Source organism: Carassius gibelio, chromosome B20 (genome assembly GCF_023724105.1).
Source record: "Carassius gibelio isolate Cgi1373 ecotype wild population from Czech Republic chromosome B20, carGib1.2-hapl.c, whole genome shotgun sequence".
Classification (NCBI taxonomy): domain Eukaryota; kingdom Metazoa; phylum Chordata; class Actinopteri; order Cypriniformes; family Cyprinidae; genus Carassius; species Carassius gibelio.
Genome location: NC_068415.1, coordinates 22,838,127 through 22,862,206, shown reverse-complemented (window position 1 = coordinate 22,862,206; position 24,080 = coordinate 22,838,127). Strand labels below are relative to the sequence as shown.

At 37.9% G+C, this 24,080-nt stretch overlaps 2 protein-coding genes across 3 annotated transcripts; one reads left to right on the top strand and one right to left on the bottom strand.

The window, feature by feature from the left end:
* Window positions 1-137: 137 nt before the first annotated feature.
* Window positions 138-7,767, bottom strand: LOC127983807 (galectin-8-like). Of its 2 annotated transcripts, XM_052586150.1 has the most exons (9): window positions 7,633-7,767; window positions 7,347-7,435; window positions 5,885-6,095; window positions 4,853-4,981; window positions 4,289-4,339; window positions 4,018-4,044; window positions 1,964-2,052; window positions 1,679-1,844; window positions 138-1,175 (listed from the first exon to the last, which is right to left on the bottom strand). In XM_052586150.1, the coding sequence occupies exons 1-9, from the start codon at window positions 7,669-7,671 to the stop codon at window positions 1,026-1,028; spliced, it is 951 nt and encodes a 316-aa protein (XP_052442110.1). In that variant the 5' UTR covers window positions 7,672-7,767; the 3' UTR covers window positions 138-1,025. The 2 variants fall into 2 exon arrangements, with proteins under 2 accessions (XP_052442110.1, XP_052442112.1); XM_052586152.1 differs by lacking the exon at window positions 4,289-4,339 and having other exon boundaries at window positions 4,790-4,981.
* A 283-nt stretch (window positions 7,768-8,050) lies between these two features.
* On the top strand, window positions 8,051-17,887 carry galca (galactosylceramidase a). Its single transcript, XM_052586136.1, has 17 exons — window positions 8,051-8,478; window positions 8,571-8,639; window positions 8,740-8,803; window positions 11,736-11,849; window positions 11,957-12,096; window positions 12,184-12,222; window positions 12,290-12,417; window positions 12,515-12,670; window positions 12,756-12,880; window positions 15,088-15,215; window positions 15,306-15,395; window positions 15,479-15,568; window positions 15,665-15,809; window positions 15,893-16,067; window positions 16,170-16,333; window positions 17,281-17,357; window positions 17,434-17,887. Exons 1-17 carry the CDS (start codon window positions 8,350-8,352, stop codon window positions 17,575-17,577), a joined length of 1,977 nt encoding a protein of 658 aa, XP_052442096.1. The 5' UTR covers window positions 8,051-8,349; the 3' UTR covers window positions 17,578-17,887.
* Window positions 17,888-24,080: the final 6,193 nt, after the last annotated feature.

The window sequence follows — 24,080 nt, the reverse complement described above, 5'->3', positions numbered from 1 at the left end:
AGCTTAACGAGTCCTGAAGAACTATTGCTTATTCTTAGTTCATGTCAACTAAAGTATTTTTGGAAACTGTGTTACCTTTCAATGTAATGTATATATGATAATAACTCACAAAACCCAACCATAATTATTAGACAATGTGAATGATATATTGCTCATTTTAATGCATTGATCAACAGACATCAGAGGAACAAAACACAAATAATATATATATATATATATCACAAATTAAACCAGATAACTCTTAAAACTAGAAGTCTACTGGAATGTTGCATGGTTCTGTCGCTACCTATAAATATAAACAAACCAAAAAGTGCTTATCATTAGTGGTGAACGTGATTATTGATTTGATAATCCTATAAGGTGCAGGCCTTGCATTAGCAAGTCATTTGCTTGTCTGATGTAAACATTGCATCTCATGCAGAAAGGACATTGAATTGTTTTAAGGTTATTATACTCATTGTTGAGATGGTTTATGGATGGGTATGTTTTTCAGCCCTGTTTTTGCCCTAAGTGTCAAATTGAATCTGCTGCAAGATGTAATTTTCCAAATGCCTGGAATTAGCTTGGGATGATTGGGAAAACAAATGGCTAGACAGACAGCACAATTACTGTTGCACATCCATTAACATCCTGCCAGATGGTATTTTTGTCCGTCCCATCTGTTATGTCCGGGGTCTGCAGCCTATTTTGACCCATTGCAACCATGTTTAGTTTTCGTTCCACACAAGAAGTCATGGAGGCTCAGGTTCAAATCATCTCCAGATCTCCTCAAATAATAATCTGCAAATGGGGTTTATCTTAGTCATCATGGGTAACTTCTGCCTACCTATGCCATTCAAATCATACCTTATCAATATTATAATAAACTGAGGTATAACAGTCAAACAAAACAGACTAAAAATTCAAATGATAACTTGAGTAAGTTAAAATAGTTCAGATTTGCTTGCAGCTGCAGGAGTCTCGGGTTGATCGAATATACTTGGTTGGAGGAAACGCGTTGGGAATGGTCATCAAGCTGGAGCTGCTCACCAAATCTTCACATCCTTAAGCTCTAGATCTCCCACAATCTCGATCACATCCACACAGCTCAGATCCTGCGCACGGTGCTTGTAATTCAGCTGATGGAACCCGTTTACTGCCACTTTATACTCCTGAGCCTCACACAGGAAGATCATCTGCCATGGAAAACATGAGGTCAGAGGTCACAGCAGATACCGCTCGAGAACACTGCAAGAATGGATTAGATGCACATGCAGGAACTGATGAAATATTTCACCCAATCTTGTCCTCCAATCCTGAATCTTTAGAGAAACGCACTAAAACCAAGCCATCGTTCTCTAAAGTCAACATGAATCTGCATTTGTAAGCCATTTCACTTAATTGACATAGGCTGAGTTTTAATCAAAATATTTGAATGCTGGCAATTAAAATGGTTATTCTGGTCTCCACACCGGGTCTTACTAATTTGAATCAGTAAAAATTACGGAAACATCCACCAATAAAATAACCACTGGATGTTTTAAAAGCATGATACGAAGTACATATAACAATGCTGTAACATACACTTCTATTACTGTAATTAATTAATATTTTACATTACAAATAATGGAATTAAGGAAATACGATTTCATGTTGACTTTACATTTCAACAAATGCTCTCATTTAGTGACAACTGTACCTCAAAGTATTGCCCGGGTGAAAATGGAAAGCTGTGGACGGAGGTCTCCTGATCCCCCCAACACCCAGACAGGAAAGAGTTTCTAACGATGGAAGCGGTTTTGAAACGAGTGTTTAAGTGAAAAGCAATATCCTCCGAGTTACTGATGCGCAGGTTTACAGCGAAACTGGGGGGATAAAAGAAGATACTGAAGACATCAATACATTATTAATGAGGTTAAAAATGACAAAAAGCATTGTGTTTTATATATCTAGAATATTCCCAATGGTTGTTTTCTTCTCATACCTCTCTGGGGAACCAGAGATCTGCCCCTTCACCATAATCGAATCTCCTGGACTCAATCCTTTCACAAGTTTGCTCTTAAATGGAAGACTCTGGAATGAAAAAGAAACCCATCTGACAATGGTTTCAAATTCTGCACGACAGAGACAACAACCACAGTAATCATTCCCAGCTATGGTACTGCTATGCAGGCATTTAAGGCTGGTATACACTACGCATCTTTTTTAATCGGGACAGATTTGAAGCCACTAGGCATCAGACACTTACTGACTTTTTAAATGGTTACAAGGAAAATCTGGGCATTACACAATAAATGACTGAGGATCACACACTAACAGACTTTTCAAATCATTCCTGAAGAAAAAAAAAAAAGTGCAACTTGTTACTAGGAGATGCATGAAAAAAAAGAAAAAGAAAACAATGTTTGTTCTAAAATTGACTCAAAATCTCAAAGATACTTGAAATCCTCCAACTGGATGGAAACACAGGCTGTGTCTGAGCCAATCATACACAATGTCATTTTCTGTGAAATCTGTCAAGCTCCAACTGCCAAAAATTTACATCGACTCATCCAGATGGCAAATCGGGGCAAGCATCTGTGCAAAAGTTGTGAGGTGTATTCCAGCATTAATGTGCTCCGAATGCATCGCAATACAGCATGATTGCCACGGTGTTGCTGAGCCAGCTGTTAGGGTGTTAAAGGTGGCTCCCAGGGCATTGTTAGCTGCTTGTTAGAGTTGTCAGATAAGGATTTTATAATAAGTGAAGAAACCCAGAGAAACGATGTAATTTAGCCACTGATCAGATTACTTTATTTCAAAAGTAATTAGTTACATTACTAGTTACGGTACTTTTTCTGTGGCTGCCTCCAAGAAATCCCAACAACATAAATGCTCCTGATAAATATTTGTTATTAAAGCTGCGGTAGGGAACATTTGACGCTCTAGCGGTTAATAAACAGAACTGCTTGCGTCTCGCGGAAGAACATCGTAGCTGGAACTACTTCCCTCTGTTTATGTCTATGAAGAATCACAAAGGTACTGGGTTACTCCGCTGCGGTATCCCCGAAGCAATCTAAAATAGTCTGAATATAAACACTTATTATAGGTGCACCCTAGTGATTCAGGACAAGCCAAAACACGGTTTGGAAAATTGATTCATGGTGTACTCGCTTATTATGTTCATTTTTCTACATTTTGAACACAAACAAAGTTACGGATCGCAGCTCTGATTGGTTGTTTCTTACCGGGAGCGATGGAGTTTCTGTAAATGGTTATAGGACGACTGGGAGGAGCCAGAGGAGCTTGATTTTTTTCACAGATTATCTGTCTCATATTCTACTGTCAGGACATAATGACAGGTTTTACAAATATGTAAAAAATATATTTTTACAAAAGTTACCTACTGCAGCTTTAAAGCATCAACATTCACAAAACACTGTTATTTTAACTAAAGCAAACACAGGCGGTTGCGTAAATGATTTGTGTAACACGTTAAACTACTCTGTTACGAAAAAAATAATCACATTACAGTAACGCGTTACTAAGAAATGTAGTACAAGACAAGACTTTCCTCTGCATAACACAAAAGAAGAAGGTTGGAAACCAATAGTTTCGATTACCATTGACTTCCAATGTATAGATAAAATAAACACTGAGATATATTGTTAAAATATCTTCTTTTATGTTCCACAGAAGAAATAAATCAGGGAGAGCAAGTGAAGACAGGATTTTGGTCTTACTTTATACTACTATGTACTTACACTATACACTCTTTCTTCTTGTAGTCTATACCTACAGGTCTCTAATCAGTGAGGTGCTTGCTGTAAAGACCTGATTTATGGGTCAAAGTGACCAAATAATGCCAATGTCCTGGTTTCTGTCCAGACTGTGAGGCACCCACGTCAATTTGATTGAACTTATTCTGTAATTGAGTTATCCAGTATTATCTGCAGTTTAAAGTAATGCTGCCACAAAAAAAGAAAACTGGTGTCGCATTTGAAAACAGTTGACCTATGTTTGCCCTTTAGGAAATTGTTCAGCCTAACATGTACTCACCATGTCACCTGACTCCGACATGACTGACTAGGAAACGAAAGAGGAGGCAATGATAGAATTAAACAGCTTTATCTATTTTACTGCAAAATATACATAAACATCAGTTTGCTAACAATATATATATATATATATATATATATATATATATATATATATATATATATATAATTCTGAATGGTAAACATTTTGACCAGTACTGTATTTTTCATCTAGTCAATAATAGTATGCATATACTGAATATAGAAAAAGCTATCGCAGAATAGTCACTTACATAAGGCTGTGATCTTTTGCTTGCAACTGCATTTGAAGGCGTTTCGGAGCTCTAAAAAATATCAAATTAACACGTTTGTCTCACAAAATGCATAATAACAAAAATTAAAGCTGCAAGCAGCGATGAACGGGCCCTCGCACCCGGGCTCCCCGCCAGCGAGTGGCGTTAGTAAAAAGGTTAACGGTGAGAAATATGCATTTAAAGTCATAAATATGATTGGAATATATCAAAGTATATTACGTATATGTTCCAATCTTCCTGTTGCCAGCAGGTGGCGCTATCATTACTGGGCTGTGTTTCCCAAAAGCATCATCAGTTGTTTGTACCTCCATTGGTTCTAATGGGTCTACAATGCACTTAAACTCTTCAGAAACACAGCCCTGATCATGTTCTGTAAACCTCTGACCTGTAAAACAATTGATCTCTACACATACCTTTCCTATATTGATAGTTTTTATACATATATCTGTCAGTCCATTAAAGTTTCAGTTTTCAGGCTACTTTTAAATGCAAATCCAGTATCGTTCTTAACCTGTTTGAAACATTTAATAGATGAACCGTTACCTTGCTCACTGAACTGGGAATAAACCCAATGGCTTGAATCTGAACCTTGCCTGATATGGCCAGTGTGTCCACCTTCTTGAGCTCGATCCTGTGCCTGTACTCCAGCAGGTGAGAACCATTCACCGCCACCTGGAGGGAGTAAAACTATCTATATCTTACACCGTATAACAACAAGAAGCAGTATCTTATCAAATGATCGGAATTTGGAGGATCAACTGAAGTCAGTGTGTAATTTCTGCATCAAGAAACAGATTTGCAAACCTTTTTTTCTGAGCACTTGCTCTTGTGTGCATTTAATGGATAAACTCAGACAAACTCATGTGCATGTGCATTAAAGCATGTGCATTAAAAACACAGTGGGAAATGACTTCCTGACATCACAGATCTCACTAACATTTTGTTCTTAAAACTAAATCTATTTATCTTTAGTACCTACAGGGACAAATTGATGGACAAAATATAAGCTAATGGGAAACATTATATTTCAACACATCCTCAAGAAACACTGCACTGGCTCACAAACCTTTTACGCTCTCTAACAAAAGTATTGTGTTCCCCTGAGAGCTCACAAAAACACTGAAACCGATTTTCTTCTCCAAGCTCCAACACCAGTTTTGTTTTCGTATGCAAGAATGCAATTGTGCATCATATTTTGGAAACAAAATAATGGTCAAGACATGATTCAGGGAACAAAAGCATTAGGTACAAAAGCAGCAGTTTTTCAAATGCATCTATTTCATCTGCAAAAAAAAACAAAAAACATAAATGAAATATCTGCTTGGATCTCTATACAGTGAAGTGTTTTGTTTTCTTCGATTCCTCCCCTGACTGCAGCATGCTTACAGCATATTAAACTGAAATGATTTCAACATCCAAAAAATTATACACTTCACCTTTAACAAAAAAAAAAAAAAACATGCTTACATAAAGTCACTTATGTTGTATCATTTTAAGCAAGAGAATGAGATTAAAGTTGACAATGGTGATGGATGCTAGTAAACAAGAGCCAGACTGATAGAAGTGGTTTCTAACCTTGAACAGATCTTTCTGCACGAGTATGATGATCTCGAAGGCAGCTCCGTGTCTGAAGGGCATCAGGTAGTGTGTCTCCTCTTTGCCCCAGCGCTCCTTCTGCAGTGTGTTACAGGTGATGTAGGGAGAGCGCTTGAAGCGAGGGTTAAAGTGAAAGGCCACGTCTGCCCGAGGCTTCATGCTGCTCCCGCAGGTCAGGTCCACCTGAAATCTACAACACACGTTACAGTTTAGCATTGTCTGGACTGGATGAGGGACATATTTCAGTGTTTCTTTAACTTACACTAACACATTTCATCTTTATTGTTTTTGTTATGTGATTGCTAACCATCTTGCAATTTTTCACCATGCCTTCATACATTTTTATTTTTGCTAATTTTACTTTTAAAGGTTTAAGGCAGTTTGTTTGTCCTTTATCCATGAATGATCTAAACAAAGATGGAAATAAACTAATTTTATGTACTTGTGTGTGAATTTTTTTTTCACTTTCGCAAAATGTTGACTGTCCCACAGTTGTTTTGCAATTTTCAACATGACCAACAATTTTAACAAGCATTTCACACAGAGAGACCACACTACTAAAGATGATCATGCTGGAGATGAGAAATCAGACATATATTGTATGAAGAAAATAAAACTTTGTTTGTTAATAATAATAATAATAATAATGATACATATTTTAATACATATCTTTAAGTCATAAAAAAGTGGAAAGTTCATTAATATAAACATAATATTAATTAATTGTCTATATTTAAGATTCATAAAATGTTAGACATGAATTAGGCAAATGAAAAACTTTATTATAAAAGTGTTTAAATGTTGGTAAACATTATGTACAGAAAACATTTTTAAGAAATTTATAATTTGAGTTTTGAGAAAAATTATCAATTTGTTGTTTTCATCATGTTCCAAAAAAAGAAAAAGAAAAGAAAAGACAATTCTGGTGATGCATTTATGTGTACTGCAAAACACTATAAGTAGACACTATTTTTATTACTACTAATGCATATGCCAATAGTGTTTTAAGGGTCAAGATTGCCCATAAAGAAAGTCTGGTGCTTCTATCATCTTTTAATTCTATTGATATCATATTTCCTGCTTGAGTGATTCCTGCATGTTTATGTAAGGCTGAAACTGGCTCGTTATTGAAATGAATTCTTCCGCTTCCCATGATCATGATCTCTTCCTTGAACCAACACTGAGTTGACTTGAGCCAAATAATGACACTATTGTCTTTTAAAGCTGCTTACAGTCTGTTTCCATAACTGATCCTGATCTTTTCCTGTTTATCTCCGTGCTTTGTTTGACTCAACTTGTATTGTTTAAAGCGCTATAGAAAAAAAGGGTGACTTGACCTCAGATGTTACAGCAATGTTACCTGTCTGGGGAACACGGTCACATTTTAAGGTGGAAATAATGATTCCAATATGAAAGCAAATCAATTGCGTTAATGGCTCACCTGTCTGCATCAGTGGGAACACTGCCCTGGATGAGCACCATCTCTCCTGGATGAAGTCCTCCCAGGATGGTACCAGCATAAGGAACCGTCTACGGGCAGAAAATAAAATCATGAGACACACCGACTTACAGGTCTACAAGATATAACTTCTTACGCTTTTAATCTCTGCAAAACAGATAAAGCATTAACGGAGAAACAGGTGAAGTCCTAATTAAATCAAACTTGTCAGTCTATGGACTAGAAGCACTGCCCCATTACCAAAAAGTGTAAGTAGAATAAATCTTACTGGATTCATTATTGTTTGTTTCGGGTTTCCGACGGACATATTGGCGGTTCCTTAAGTCTTTTTAATATGCTGTTATTACGAGTTAATCACCAGTTTAGGAAGAAAATAAGTACTTTCAAGTACTTTCACTTCCGCATGCGAGAATGACGCATTAGTAACCAATCAATTCGCTTCATGAGCGCGACGCGTTCAGTGGCCAATCAAATTCGACGTAAGCACGGCGCGTTCAGTTACAGCGACGCGTTCAGTGACCAATCACGTGCGACTTAAGTGCGATACGTTCAGTGGACTGAAGAGTCGCGTAACTAGCTATGGTAACTAGGGGCGGTCTCAGGGTGACACTTTGGCCAATCAGAGCGCTATGTATTTACTGACCTGTCACGGCGCTATTTGTATTGTGACGTTTTGTACTGTTTTTCATTCGAAGATGGAAGTTATCTTTAGCAGGAATGAGAGAAATGCAGTGAATACGTAATAGAAATTTACTATTTGTACATTTTTGCATGCGTAGTTTTTGAATGGATGATATACATTTTTACCCCTTGCATGTTTGTATAAAGAAGAGAGGATTTAATCATAGTGACAGATTAATACGTGTTTCACGTGAAGTTGAATCGGAGCACATGACGCGGAAGTAACGTTAACGTTATCTGCACATTCTAAACATACCCATGACAAACTTTATCATCAGTCGTTCATACAAACACCCATCTGAACATGCTAACACACAATCTGCTGTTCACGATCTGCTGCTTGCTCGGGTGCTCTGCTGAGTTTTATGTCATAGATGATCGGTTTGGGTTAGGGAGAGAATATGATGGAATAGGTGGATTAAGTGGAGGAGGAGTAAGTTATGTTAACTTCTTAAATGTTACTGTTTGCAAACTGTCAAAAGTTGTGTCGGTGGTTGGTGGTGACTAACTTGCTTGCGTTCACAGGCCACTTCAAGACTTCTTGTCAACTATGAAGAACCGTATCGGAGTCAGATATTGGATTTCTTGTTCAAGGTATATTGGGTCACATGAGTTTAAGATGTGTGGCGTTTAATTATGGACATGCGTTGAATAAGCGGATGTGTTGTTATAATGTGGCTTTGGTTTTATTTAGCCCAACTTCGGAGCTTCATTGCACATCCTAAAAGTAGAAATAGGAGGCGATTCTCAAACCACAGGTAATGCGAAGTGACTTTGTCTGTTTCTCTTTCTTTTCTGCGTCTGTCTATATTGTCTGCATCTATTCATATATTTACTAATACATTCAAACGCAGTTAATACATTCAATACACCCTTCTAAGATGTTTCTGAGTTAATAACATTTAATTCAGATAAAGTAAAAAAAATAAAAAAATCTCATTCAAAGAAATCCTTACCAAAATAAATATATGCCTGAAAAGATTACGTAGTATTTCATAGAAAACAATAGTTTAACAAAACCTGTTCACTGGTTATTTAAAAAACATGATTTTCTGGAATCAAGAGTCACATGGTGTGAGTCATGCGATAAACACATCTTAAGACACAGGAAGAGATATTGTAAAGATGGCCTCTTCAATCCCAAGAAATGTCTAATTTATTTTACCTTTTAATGAAAAGGCAAGGTTAATTCAGATTGTAAAATTGTATGTGATGTGACTCCCCAAAAACCTCAAATGAAATAATAATGAATAATTGTAAAATCATTGTTTTACTTAAAAATGTGAAGAAAAAAAATTTATGTGTACACTTTTTAGAAGTGTCTGTTTACAGGAAGTGCAAATAGCATTGTGGGCAAAGGCGTTTTACATAAACTCCACCATTGTTTAGCTGAGCCAAGCAAACTTACAAAAGAAGCCCATCCTGTAACAGGAGCAGGAGAGAAAATGAAAACATTATTCCAAAAATGGGAAAACAACATGTGCATAAACATTCAAAACTGTGTTCTGTCTCAGAACTTCAAGGATTCTTTACAGATAAGCAGGTTCAGTATGGTTAGGGTTAGGAGTTTCATAAATTTTATTTTTTTCACAAAAAATACCCTCTGCTTTACCTATGAATTATTTCCCCATATTAATATTCATGCCGACATTGATTAAATTACTTGAGGTCGCAAGTCTCTAAATGTGGTCTTCTAGTAGGCGGTCTGCCAGTTGCTTTGCCACATTATCTTAATGTATCCGGAGGTGGACCATTGGTAGTAGCCAATCATTTGCATAAAGTTGAGCTCTGTGCAAATATGGAACATTGCCAACAATAGCTGATCCTCATGTTCCAGGAGATTGCCAACTCATAGAGAAAACATTTTTACAGCAACCCCTCACTGCAGAACACAAGATCCAGGGGGCATGGTTGGATACACATATAGGGGGTGGAGATTGGTAGGGTTAGGGGTGGAGTTGGGTGGGTTTAGGGATTGGGGTGAAGACGGGAAGGTTTAGGGGTGGAGTTGGGTGGGTTTAGGGATTGGGGTGAAGACGGGAAGGTTTAGGGGTGGAGTTGGGTGGGTTTAGGGATCGTGGGCTAAGACGGGAAGGTTTAGGGGTGGAGTTTGGTGGGTTTCGGGATCGTGGGTGAAGACGGGAAGGTTTAGGAGTGGAGTTGGGTGGGTTTAGGGACCGGGGTGAAGACGGGAAGGTTTAGGGGTCGGGGTGAAAACGGGAAGGTTTAGGGGTGGAGTTGGGTGTGTTTAGGGAGCGGGGTGAAGACGGGTAGGTTTAGGGGTGGAGTTGGGTGGGTTTAGGGGTCGGGGTGAAGTCGGGAAGGATTAGGGGTGGAGTTGGGTGGGTTTAGGGAGCGGGGTGAAGACGGGAAGGTTTAGGGGTGGAGTTGGGTGGGTTTAGGGATCGTGGGTGAAGACGGGAAGGTTTAGGAGTGGAGTTGGGTGGGTTTAGGGGTCGGGGTGAAGACGGGAAGGTTTAGGGGTGGAGTTGGGTGGGTTTAGGGGTCGGGGTGAAGACGGGAAGGTTTAGGAGTGGAGTTGGGTGGGTTTAGGGGTCGGGGTGAAGACGGGAAGATTTAGGGGTGGAGTTGGGTGGGTTTAGGGAGCGGGGTGAAGACGGGTAGGTTTAGGGGTGGAGTTGGGTGGGTTTAGGGATTGGGGTGAAGACGTGAAGGTTTAGGGGTCGGGGTGAAAACGGGAAGGTTTAGGGGTGGAGTTGGGGGGGTTTAGGGAGCGGGGTGAAGACGGGTAGGTTTAGGGGTGGAGTTGGGTGGGTTTAGGGGTCGGGGTGAAGACGGGAAGGTTTAGGGGTGGAGTTGGGTGGGTTTAGGGAGCTGGGTGAAGACGGGAAGGTTTAGGGGTGGAGTTGGGTGGGTTTAGGGATTGGGGTGAAGACGGGAAGGTTTAGGAGTGGAGTTGGGTGGGTTTAGGGATTGGGGTGAAGACGGGAAGGTTTAGGGGTGGAGTTGGGTGGGTTTAGGGGTAGAATTGGGTTGGTTTTAGGGATCAGGGGTTGGAGATGGGTAGGTTTAGAGGTGCAGTTGGGGGCTTTTGCGCTCAGGGGTGGACACAGGTAGGTTTAAGGATCAAGGGGTGGAGACGGATAGGTTTAGGGGTGGAGATGGGTGGGTTTAGTGATCAGGGGTAGAGACAGGTAGGTTTATGGGTGGAGATGGGTGGGTTTAGTGATCAGGGGTAGAGACAGGTAGGTTTATGGGTGGAGATGGGTGGGTTTAGGGATCAGGGGTAGAGACAGGTAGGTTTATGGGTGGAGATGGGTGGGTTTAGGAATCGGGGTTGGAAACTGGTAGGTTTAGGTGTGGAAATGGGTGGGTTTAGCGATCAGGAGTGGAGATGGGTAAGTTTAAGTATATGTAAGGTGGAAGGAGTTGAATCCGGATCCATCCACGCTCCCTGGAACTCGGGTTCTGCAGTGAGGTCCTTCTCCATTTGTATAGCAGTGTGGGAGTTATTAATGTAAAATAAAATATTAAAATAGAAAAATACAAACAAATATAATGTAAACAAAAAAAATTCTATTTAAATTTAAAACATTTTAGACCAGTTTTAAAGTGACCAGTCTAAGCAATTTACATTTACCAGAAACAATATGTATTAACTATACAACTTATGAACAAAATTTGGGTTGCTACTGGTTACTAAAGGATATTTACTTTAATTTTTGACAGATGGCACAGAACCCTCTCACATGCACAGTAAGGATGATCACAATTTTTTCCGTGGATATGAGTGGTGGCTTATGAAAGAAGCCAAGAAGAGAAATCCAGACATCAAGCTGATTGGTAATTGGTTTGTTCCACAGTCCATTTGCCATTTATATATTGAATGACAGAAATAATCTAGAGATGATGACAGATATTTGGCTTGATTCAAAGCTTTGATTTTGAAGGTCTTCCCTGGGCATTTCCAGGATGGGTTGGAGTTGGCACCCAATGGCCTTACTTCTTTCCAAATGTTACTGCTGACTATGTTGTTACATGGATCTCTGGAGCAAAGCAACATCATAACCTTGACATTGATTATATTGGAGTATGTATGCACTAGTTAATAGTGCAAATAATTATGATGTTTAAGAGGGAAACTTTATTTGAACTTCTCTTTTTCATTTTTTTTCAGATATGGAATGAAAGAAAATATGATCCAGTATACATTAAGGTAAATTAGTTAATTCTGTAATCTTCATTTTAAACAGCTAACTAGATTAGATCTGTCCTTTATCTAGGTGCTGAGAGAAACTTTGGACAGAGTTGGTTATACAAATGTTGGCATCATTGCTGCAGATGGAGACTGGTCCATCGCAGCAGCCATGCTGGACGATCCATATCTGAATGATGCTGTTCAGGTGATAGGGTGAGCAATTTGCTTTCTTTTGCCCTTAAAAAACCCATATAATTAACCAATTCGCTGTGTGAAATAAAGTATAGTTAAGAGTTTAAAGTCTTTACAGTGTCCACTACCCAGGCACCAAAACAGTGAAAGAAGCTCTGTTTACGGAGAAGAAGCTTTGGTCGTCTGAAGATTACAGCACCTTCAATGATGACATCGGCGCCGGATGCTGGGCTCGTATCTTAAACCAGAACTACGTGAACGGCAGAATGACCTCGTGAGCTGTTTACAGACACCTGTCACTTTCTCTGCAATATACATCCTTACGCTAATGTGCTCATAGTAGGACTGCTTTCTTTTAGGACTATATCCTGGAATTTGATAGCAAGTTACTATGAGAATCTGTCCTTTGGTGGAGATGGCCTGATGACAGCTGATGAGCCCTGGAGTGGACATTATGTAGTGGAGTCTCCAATATGGATGACCGGTAACATGTTCCTAACAGTCTGGCCAGTTTTGGGAGATGGTCCTCACTGCAGAACACAAGAGCCTCCCACCTTTCATATACATAAACCTAAGCATCTCCACCCCCAGATCCCTAAACCCACCCATCTCCCAGAGTTCCCCCTATAAATCCACCAGTCTCCACCCGTAGATATGGATCCAACCGCTCCCCCTGGATCTTGTGTTCTGCAGTAAGGGGCTACTGTGTTTTGCAGTCAACCTTTCAAAGCTTCTACTTCAATTTTATATTTTCTTTTTTCTGAATTGCCCTACTGTTTGCAGATTATGTTAAGATCATGCTTGGCAAAAAGTAAAATTTTTCTTGATGTACCAATTACCAGGTATATCACCAATTTTTAGGCATCTAAATTACTGCCTCTTGCCATCTTTTCCAATTATAATATACAGTAGATATACAGTATGAATTAAGCAGAAATAGACTTTTATTAATTTCTTTAAACATTTTAAAGGAATAATTCACCCTGAAAGGAAAATTCTGTCTCCATTTACTCACCCTCATTTCATTCCAGATAACAGATTGACTTTGTCTTCAAAACACAAATGAAAAAGTTCTTATTGAAACAAGGAATCTTATTGATATTTCTTTCCCTTCATTTAAAGTCCATTCTTTATGATTTAAGAGGTTTAATACAACTAGCCTTCTCGAGTTAAATTAAATTTAGGGTTTTATTCACTAATAAAGATTCATCAATGCATACACAGTGTTCCAAATTATTATCCAAGTGACATATCAATAGGATTTCGGTACAATACAGAGTCCGATTTTAGTTTGTGGTGTTTTTCACATCATTTCAGGTTACTGGTATCAATCTCAGACTGGTTTGGTCAATATTGCCAGGTCTTCTTATGTAAATGGAAACCCTACTTAAAAGTGGTTGTTCCACATTATTAAGCAAGTCCCAGTTCTCATGAAATATGGTGAGGAAGAAAGATCTTTCTGAAGATGAATAGAATGAAAAATCCAATGTCTTGCAAAATGCATCAAAACAAACAATATTTTGCTAAAAGCAAATATAGATTATCGAACTGTCAAAAGATTTGTGACTGACTTAGAGCACAGAAGCTCACTAAGAGAAACCTGCACAGTGGCTGTAGAAATACATTTTGAAACAGTTTAGCACCACGGTATTTATGCAGCATGAGATGTGTGTTAGTGTGTTATCCTGCATGAAAATCTTTTATTTCCGAGAACAGTATTCTTCATTTTATACCACAGCAGAAAATGGTCAGTTATGAACTCCACATATCTTGCAGAAGTCATTTTGATGCCCTAAAATGACCTTACATCTTACGTCCCAACCATCACCCACCACCTCTTGCTGATGTTGCAGTCTCGTTGGAATAAGATGGCCATTCATCAACTATTACAAATCCATTTATTCCGACCATCCGTTGTACTGAAGCATTCGTAAGTGAATAAAACTATTTAAAAACAAGTCTTCATGTGTTTCTACAGTCACTGTGCAGGTTGCCAGTCTGCATGGAGAGGATCTTGAGACTCCAGTGGCTTCAAACACCTGTCTGCTGCTCAGCAGTGGCTTTTTAACAGCTGGCATTACAATACAGTTCATTTGTTTGACAGAAACTTTTCTTAAAATAATCTTCATCTGACCAAGATCTTGTGTGCTGTAAGTCGCTCACAAATCTTTTGACGATTCAATAATCTCTATTTGCTTTTAGCAAAATATTATTTTGATGCATTTTGCAAGACATTGCATTGTTTCATACTTTTCATCTTCAGAAAGATCTTTCTTCCTCACCATATTTCATGAAAACTGTTACTTAATAATGTGGAACAACAACTTTTAAGTAAGGTTTCCATTTACTTAAGAAGACCTGGCAAACTATTGACCAAACCAGTCTGAGATTGGTACCAGTAACCTGAAATGATGTGAAAAACACCACAAACAAAAACCGGACTCTTTATCATACTAAAGTCCTATTGATGTGTCACTTGCATAATAATTTGGAACACTGTGTACATCAAGCACATTAAATATGTTAAATGGAACGTCAGCCACACACGCTTGATGCGAGAACAAACCTCATTGGTTCTCACGTGTCAAGCTACAGTAGCATGTTGGAATGAGAATGGTTGTTGTAGCCAATGAGCGAATGAATGCTAGTTACTTCATGAGTGTTGATAAATTGTATTTCTTTTTCTTGTAGCACACACTACTCAGTTTACACAGCCAGGCTGGTTTTATCTGCAGACTGTAGGGAATCTCACCCACGGGGGAAGTTATGTTGCTTTAACGGACCGTAAAGGGAACCTCACAGTTGTTATTCAAACCATGGTGGGTGTCTTGTGAATGTCACAAGTTTTAGTGAATCATTGATTTTGATCTCTGCAGACTATGAACACTCCTTCCTTCCTTTTTTTATAGACACACAGTCACTCTCAATGCATTCGGCCTCCTCTGCCGCACTTCGACGTCTCCCCTCAGAAAGCCACATTTCAGCTCAAAGGTTCTTTTGTAAGTGCAGTTCTTTCTGTACTTGCTATTCCTTAAACTTAAGGCTTAATATTATCTTGTTTGTGAATTTATCTTTTTTCCAGGCACATCTCACTGACCTTCAAGTGTGGTACTCAAAATTGAATTTTGAGACCAAAAATTCCACACTGTTTCAGCGGGGCAGTCCTATTAAGGTACAGTATATTTCAATCAGTTCATATTCCATATTTCTTGTCTCTACACACTGTGGAATGAATAGGCAGTAAAGGAACCTTCCCATCTCCACACAGGTCTATAATGGTTCGTTCACTTTAAAACTAGATGTCGATGAGGTTTACACAATCACAACAGTCAACACTGGACAAAAAGGCGCCTACCCAGAGCCCCCCAAGTCCCAGCCATTTCCCAAAAATTACTCCGATGACTTCACTATCGGTAATGGATATTAGTGTCAACCGGAAACTATCGGAAGCACTGACTCGAATGATGTTCACAATGGCATTTCTTCTCATTCTCAGATAACCCTCCGTTCTCTGAGGCCCCGTATTTTGCTGATCAAACCGGTGTGTTTGAGTACTTCAGAAATAGCACTGGTTTGCATGCCTTTACCTTACGACAGGTGGTCACCGAACGGCCGGTCACCTGGGCTAGTGACGCCGACCAGACCATCAGCATCATAGGAGACCACAGCTGGTAGCAATATATTGGAAAACATACATTTTAAGAGATGTTTTAATCAATACTTACAGTAAATTATTTTCTGTCTCACAATTAATCACATGTAAAAAAAACTAGGACCGACCTCAGTGTGTCCTGTGACGTCCTAATCGAAACCCCCGTCACTGGAGGCGTGTTCCTGGCGGCCCGGGTTGATCAAGGTGGAGAGTCCGTCAGAGAAGCAAAGGGGGTCTTTTATTGGATTTATGCAAACGGAACCTACAAAGTGACAAATGATATAGGTAACCATTTTATATATATTTTTTTTAAACAATTTGTTCATGTTTCGTTAAATGTGACCCTGGACCACAAAACCAGTCTTGAGTCTCTGGGGTATATTTGTAGCAATAGCCAAAAAAAAACCATTGTATGGGTCAAAATTATCGATTTTGTCTTTTATGCCAAAAATCATTAGGATATTAAGTAAAGATCGTGTTCCATGAAGATATTTTGTAAATTTCCTACTGTAAATATCTCATAACTAAATTTTTTATTAATAATATGCATTTTTTTAGAATTTGTTTGGACATCTTCAAAGGCGATTTTCTCAGTATTTCGATTTTTTGCACCCTCAGATTCCAGATTTTCAAATAGTTGTAACTCAAATGTTGTCGGATCCTAAAAGAGGCTAATTTATTCAGTTGTCAGATTATGTATACATCTAATTTTTGAAAAATGTACAATTAAGAAGTTTTCTGATCCAGGGTCACATACCATTATAAACCGAATTTATGCCAAATTTGTATACTTTAGAGGTTAAAACCAAAATATCAGACATAAACTAGATCAGGGGTCACCAAACCTGATCCTGGAGGGCCCGGGTCCAGCACTACTGCATGGAAGTTTCAAGTACACCTAGTAAGAGCTTTATTAGCTAGTTCAGGTGTGTTTCATTGGAGTTGGAGCTAAACTCTGCATGCCCTCCAGGACCGTGTCAATTTTACAGTAGTCAGGCATTTTAGTTATAAAATAAGTTGCTTTGTACTTTCAAACTAAACCTGGCCAGGATGGAGTTTGTTTTGCTGCTTTGAAACTACTCGCCAGCTATTAGATTGGACCTGCTTTTGGACCGTGTGATCGTTGTGGGCTGGGGATTTACAGGGATATGAGATGTTATTTTCTATCTGATTCCAGTCTTTTAGTACATACCTCAATGAACTATTATGACAAATCTTTTTTCATGTTAAAGGTGGACACAGAGTTCTTGCTGAAGGACTGTCAGGAACGAGGGAAGGTGTATGGTATACCTTAACCCTTAGAGTCAAGGTAACACATACATTAAATGGTATCTTTTTAACTCTCAGTTGTCTTTGGTTTTAAATGGGCATGTTTTGCTCTGCAGGGATATTTGGCCTCGGGGATGCTGAATGGCTATCCGCTGTGGAAGAACGCTGTTGTTCATGAACCCAAGAATGGCTGGACTGCACTAGGAACTCTCTCTTATGAATACGCACAGTTTGATAATTTTAAATTGAATGCCGAATAATTTATGCCTTTCAACCGTTTCATAATGTCTTTTTTAATGTAAAAAAAAACATGTGATGGATGTTTTATTTTAATTTGATGATTGGTCTTTTTACTGTTTTTTTACTTTCTCTTTGGGGTTTATGATTAAGGAGTGTAAGTCTGAAATGTTTATCTTCTTCCAAAAGGGATGCTTTATGCCAATTACTGTAACTGGGCTGTTTGTGAAAGAAAAAATGAAGGACAAACTACCAGTTTGGACATATTTGATGGAGTTAATGTTTTATATGAAACTGTTTAATAATAAACCGAGTTCAAATTGTGGGAAATAATGAATGAATAGAAATGACTCCTTCAGTACTGTTTTAGAGACATCAATGTTATAGATGATTTTTCAAAAAGTATCTTCAACCTAACACTGAAAATATCATGCATAACAAAAATAACACTGATTCTTAATGATCTTTAAACATAAATAAGCATTTATCAAATAACAAACATACCTTCTGAGTGCTGACTTCTCTATTTGTGAAATAACAGCTTACTTGCATTACTCTTTCCAATGCTCGGATATGTGAATTAAAGCTGATAATAGAAATAAGATACAGTGCTGACACTGGGAATACATTTTAATGATGTAAAATATCACTGAAATGTATTTTTAGACTCCAGTCCTGGTTGTTCCTCACCAAATGAATCGCTCTGGATGATATATTCAGGCTTGCAAGAACTGTCCGATTCAGAAATTACACTTTGTTAATGGATCAGTGGATGTAAAGTACACCAAGAAACTAGTTTACTTGCATTACTCTTAAAAGTTAAAGCTGGCTACTTATTTTGTAATATCAGGATTGCAGTATGGCATGGGCGAGAACATCTTCCACTTCTTCTTTGAAGTACTGAAATACTATATCCGAGAGCAGCTTGATTGTATGAATTTAAAATAATTGCTTAAAACACCCTCAGGTGATCCATGATGTAGATGAGTTTGTTTCCTCATCAAAACCCAACCTCAACCCATCTCTTTTAGAGAACTACAGACCAGTTTCCCTTCTTCCTTTTATTGCAAAAACACTTGAACGAGCTGTGTTCAAACAAGTCTCTACATTTCTCACACACAACAACCTCCTTGACAGCAACCAATCTGGCTTCAGAAGTGGACATTCAACTGAGACGGCCTTGCTCTCAGTTGCTGAAGCTCTAAGACTGGCAAGAGCAGAATCCAAATCTTCAGTACTTATCCTGCTTGATCTGTCTGCTGCTTTTGACACGGTTAACCACCAGATCCTCCTATCAACTCTACTGGCAAATGGCATCTCAGGAACCACACTTCAATGGTTTGAGTCTTACCTATAAGGTAGGTCCTTCAAAGTATCTTGGAGAGGTGAGGTGTCCAAGTCTCAACATCTAACTACTGGGGTGCCTCAGGGCTCAGTTCTTGGACCACTTCTCTTCTCTGTCTACATGGCATCATTAGGTTCTGTCATTCAAAAACATGGCTTTTCATACCACTGCTATGCTGATGACACTCAACTCTACCTCTCATTCCATCCTGATGATCCGACGGTAGCTGCTTGCATCTCAGCTTGTCTAACAGACATTTCTTCCTGGATGATGGACCATAACCTTCAACTCAACCTTGCCAAGACAGAACTGCTTGTGATTCCAGCAAACCCATCGTTCCATCACAATTTCACCATCAAGTTAGGCACATCAACCATAACTCCTTCAAAAACAGTTAGAAGCCTTAGAGTTATGATTGATGATCAGCTGACTTTCTCAGACCACATTGCTAAAACTGTCCAATCCTGCAGATTTGTTTTATTCAACATTAAGAAGATCAAGCCCTTTCTTTCGGACCATGCTGCACAACTCCTTGTTCAAGCTCTTTTACTGTCCAGGCTGGACTATTGCAATGCTCTCTTGGCAGGTCTTCCAGCCAATTCTATCAAACCTTTACAATTAATTCAGAACGCTGCAGCAAGATTACTTTTTAATGAGCCAAAAAGATTACACATCACACCTCTGTTTATCAATTTGCACTGGCTTCCAAAAGCTGCTCGCATAAAATTCAAGGCATTGATGTTTGCCTACAAAACTACCACTGGCTCTGCACCCATTTACCTAAATTCGTTACTTCAGACTTATGTGCCTTCTAGAAGCTTGCGTTCTGCAAGTGAACGTCGCTTGATTGTGCCATCCCAAAGAAGCACAAAGTCACTTTTACGGACTTTTAAATTAAATGTTCCCTCCTGGTGGAATGAACTCCCCAACTCAATCCGAGCAGCTGAGTCCTTAGCCATCTTCAAGAATCGGCTTAAAACACATCTCTTTCATCTTTATTTGACCCTCTAACTTTAACACTCACTGTTCTAATTCTATTCTTTAAAAAATCGAACTACCTTTCTAATCTTTTTGTATTCTATTTTATTTTCATTTATTATGCAATTGTATATGTATGTGTGTGTGTGTGTGTAAAGACCTCTCACTAGCTTGCTCTATTCTTTTATTTTTTTTATTCTATCTGTTTCTTTTTATTTATTATATTAGTTAAAAACCCATCCTACGTGTACTGTGTTAACCTAACCGAGACTTGTTATAGCACTTACATATCATTGCTCTTTTTGTTGTTTTTGATTGCTTCCTCTGTCTTCATCTGTAAGTCACTTTGGATAAAAGCGTCTGCTAAATGAATAAATATAAATGTAATGTAAAACAGATTTTCAGAAGCTAATTAAATCACTAGCTCACCAACGGACCCTCTGCGATGAATGGGTGCCGTCAGACTGAGAGTCCAAATAGTTGATAAAAACACCACAATAATCCACAAGTAATACACACAACTCAAATCTATCAATTAACATCTTCTGAAGAAAAATCTGCTTGTTTGTACTAAACAAATCCACAATTAAGATTCTTTTAGACAAAAATACAATCTCTCTTTCCATGATGTTGCTTTCTCCAGTGAAAAAGTTGAATCGGGAGAACAATATGCTCAAATCAAGCACCATTTACATGGAAACACAGTCCAAAATAGTTCCAAACAAATATATATATATATATATATATATATATATATATATATATATATATATATATATATATATATATATATATATATATATATATATGAATTTAGATGTAAGAAGACAACATTGGATGTACATTTTTACAGAAGGAAGCATTATGGATAATATATTTAAAGGGTTACTCCACTAAAAAAAAAAACGACAAGTTCGTCATTAATCACTTACCCACTTGTTGTACCAAACCTGTAAAAGCTTAGTTCATCTTCATAACACAAATTAAGATATTTTGGATGCGACAGAATAGTCCATCTGCCATCAGTGGTTCAACCGTAATGTTATGAAGAGATGAGAATACTGTCTGTATGTGAAGAAAACTAAAATAATGGCTTTATTCAACAATTAGTCTCATCTGTGTTTCTCCACATCATCGTAGTGCCATTTTGGAGATTATCTACTGAACTCTGAACTGAATGAGGCTTTTCATATTTTCTGGACCTTGACAGTGTATTTCACTGTTTTAGTGTATTAGTCTATGGGACAGTCACAAGCCTCCCAGTTTTCATCCAGAATATCTTAAACCGTGTTACAAAAACGATTATCCTTAACTTTATATATTTTGGCCAGAAGCAATGGTTTAATTTGAAAACACCTAGCTGGAATTGTTTCTTACAAACATGCAGGTTTTCACTAAGCAGGGGTCAATTGATGAACTGCAATTGTGTGGATTATTTGTGGATTATTGTGATGTTTTTAATCAGCTGTTTGGACACTCATTCTGATGGCACCCATTTACTGCAGAGGATCCACTGGTGAGCAAGTGATATAATGCTACATTTCGATAAAGAAACAAACTCATTTACGTCTTGGCCTGGGGTTCAGTAAACTTTAACCAAATTAAAATTTTAGTTTGAACTATTTAATTTAAAACGTCTTCATTTTCCTCGAGACAACTTGGTTTTTGGGCCTGGGACAAATGTAATTCCTTCCATTCACATCCACGTCCTTGCTAGGTTTGAAAAATTGCTGTTGATTGATTGGTGTTTTTGCTTAAAATTGTAAGTTTCATTTTCATCTTATATTTTGTCTTCATTTGTCATTTTTAGAGTGGTCCAAAACATCATTGATCACAAACAAAAACATATTATTTAATCGCTGTGGATGATTCCAAGAAAACTTTTGAAGACATTGTGAAAGTAATAATTCATCGCACATCTTTACGTCTGTGTGATTGCATTCTGTTATGCTGAATGTAATGCTCTCACTTAGTTTTGTAATGAGAAAACAGTACTGAAAATCATTAGTAAACATGCAGCTGTCTATTTCCTTAGGCCATTGCTTCTACCCCCGGGTCAGGAAAAACAGAAATCATCCCAAAGGCAGATGCCAATGACACAAAGGCAATTAAATTAATGAGTTTTTTTTGCTGAACATAAATGTGTGCCATGTCATAAAATAATGTATGAAGGTAATCTATCAGATTGCTGTGTATTTTCTCAGGTAACTGACTGAATCTGTTTTCTTAAAGGACAGATTAAACGTCCACTGGGATTGTGAATATGGGATAGTTGATAACATACTTCAAGTGGTGGAGGAATACAAACAGGCAAGACGACTGTTGGTAAGTTTACATAACTATTTTTTTTTTTTTTAATATAGGTTTACAAAACATTCTTACATATATTTTGCATTGAATTTCTTCGGCCAATAAAAAGCTGTTTTCTTGGGCCCCCTGCTGTTGGGTAAAGATACTGTATGTTGCAGTAAAGTTGTGCAGATATTACAAACTTCATCATATTGAAGTCAGTGCAACCATCAATGAGAAAGTCATTGCATTGTTGGTGAGTGAGATCTGCATAACTTTTCCAAATTGGGTTCTGGAAGATTTTCTATTCAACAAGATTTGTTTGATAAAAACAAGGACTGTTTCTTGAGCACAAAATATTTATAAATGCATATTAGAAAGATTTCTAAAAAATCAAGTGACAGTGAAGAAAAATGCAGTTTGCCATAATATGAATACATTGCATCTTTAAATATGTTAAATAGAAAGCATTTGTTTCCGATTTGAGTAATATTTAACAGTTTTACTGCTTTTACTTGTATTGTTAATCAAATAAATGCTGCCTTTATGAGCTTAAGAGACTTCTTTAAAAAAACATTTTAAAAGCTTTTGAACAGTATTGTATATTGTTTTAAAAATATTGTTCGACAGTTGCAGGACTTAAAATGCTTTGTAGAAAACAGAACTATTTCCACTAGCACAAACCTTTTGGTCCCTGTCTATGAAGCTGTCTTCTGAGTGTACCATATAGGTTTTTCAGGAGGAATTGATTGAGGGAAATGAGAAGACAAGTGAGAATGAGGAAATGCTCGTTGGTGCTAAAGAACAACATGCTTCGGTTTTACTGCTTCTACTTCATCACTTCTACCACAAAAGACTGCTTTTTAAGTTATCTTCCTGATTTATCCAAATTCCTTAGCATATCTAAAACCTCAGAACAACTTGATGATGTAACAGAAACTATGGACTCTCTCTTTTCTAGCACTTTAAATAAAGTTGCTCCTTTACGCTTTAAGGAAAACAGTTTGACAACATGGTATAATGATCATAGTCACATCCTGAAGAGAGCAGCCTGAAAAATGGAGCGCAGCTGGAGGAAAACAAAACTAGAGGTATTTCGTATTGCTTGGCAGAATTTAGACCGTATCATAGTACTGAGACTGCTCTCCTTAGAGTTACAAATGATCTGCTCTTATCATCTGATTGTGGGTGTTTCTCTCTATTAGTTTTATTGGATTTTAGTGCTGCATTTGACACAATTGACCACAAAATTCTTTTGCATAGACTTGAACACTTTGTTGTCATCAGTGGAAGTGCATTAGCATGGTTTAAATCATACTTATATGAACGGCATCAGTTCGTAGCAGTGAATGAAGATGTATCATATCGATCACAAGTGCAGTATGGAGTACCTCAAGGCTCAGTACTAGGGCCGCTACTCTTCACGCTTTATATGTTACCCTTGGGAGATATCATCAGGAAAAGCTTTCACTTTAAAGCTGATGATACTCAGCTCTATATTTCTTCACGGATAAACACACCAATTTGAAAAACTAATGGAATGCATAGTCGATATAAAAAACTGGATGACGAGTAATTTCTTACTGCTTAATTCTGAAAAAAAAAAAAACATAGGTGTTTCTAGCATTTGTAAAATTGCATTTTTCCATCTCAAAAATATATCTAAATTACGGCCTATCCTCTCAATGTCAAATGCAGAAATGTTAATCCATGCATTTATGACCTCAATGTTAGATTATTGTAATGCTTTATTGGGTGGATGTTCTGCACACTTAGTAAACAAACTACAGCTAGTCCAAAATGCAGCAGCAAGAGTTCTTACTAGAACCAGGAAGTATGACCATATTAGCCCGGTCCTGTCAACACTGCACTGGCTCCCTATCAAACATCGTATAGATTTTAAAATATTGCTTA

Bases quoted from the DNA above. Each gene is read 5' to 3' on its own strand.
- LOC127983807 (XM_052586152.1), bottom strand. From the start codon at position 7,671: ATGTCCGTCGGAAACCCGAAACAAACAATAATGAATCCA. The intron at 6,096-7,346 runs GTGAGCCATTAA...CGTGTGTTGTAG, and splicing joins GTTCCCACTGATGCAGACAG to ATTTCAGGTGGACCTGACCT. The intron at 1,845-1,963 runs GTATGAGAAGAA...TTATCCCCCCAG, and splicing joins ATCTCTGGTTCCCCAGAGAG to TTTCGCTGTAAACCTGCGCA.
- galca (XM_052586136.1), top strand. From the start codon at position 8,350: ATGCTAACACACAATCTGCTGTTCACGATCTGCTGCTTGCTCGGGTGC. The intron at 8,640-8,739 runs GTATATTGGGTC...GGTTTTATTTAG, and splicing joins TATTGGATTTCTTGTTCAAG to CCCAACTTCGGAGCTTCATT. The intron at 15,569-15,664 runs GTACAGTATATT...ATCTCCACACAG, and splicing joins AGCGGGGCAGTCCTATTAAG to GTCTATAATGGTTCGTTCAC.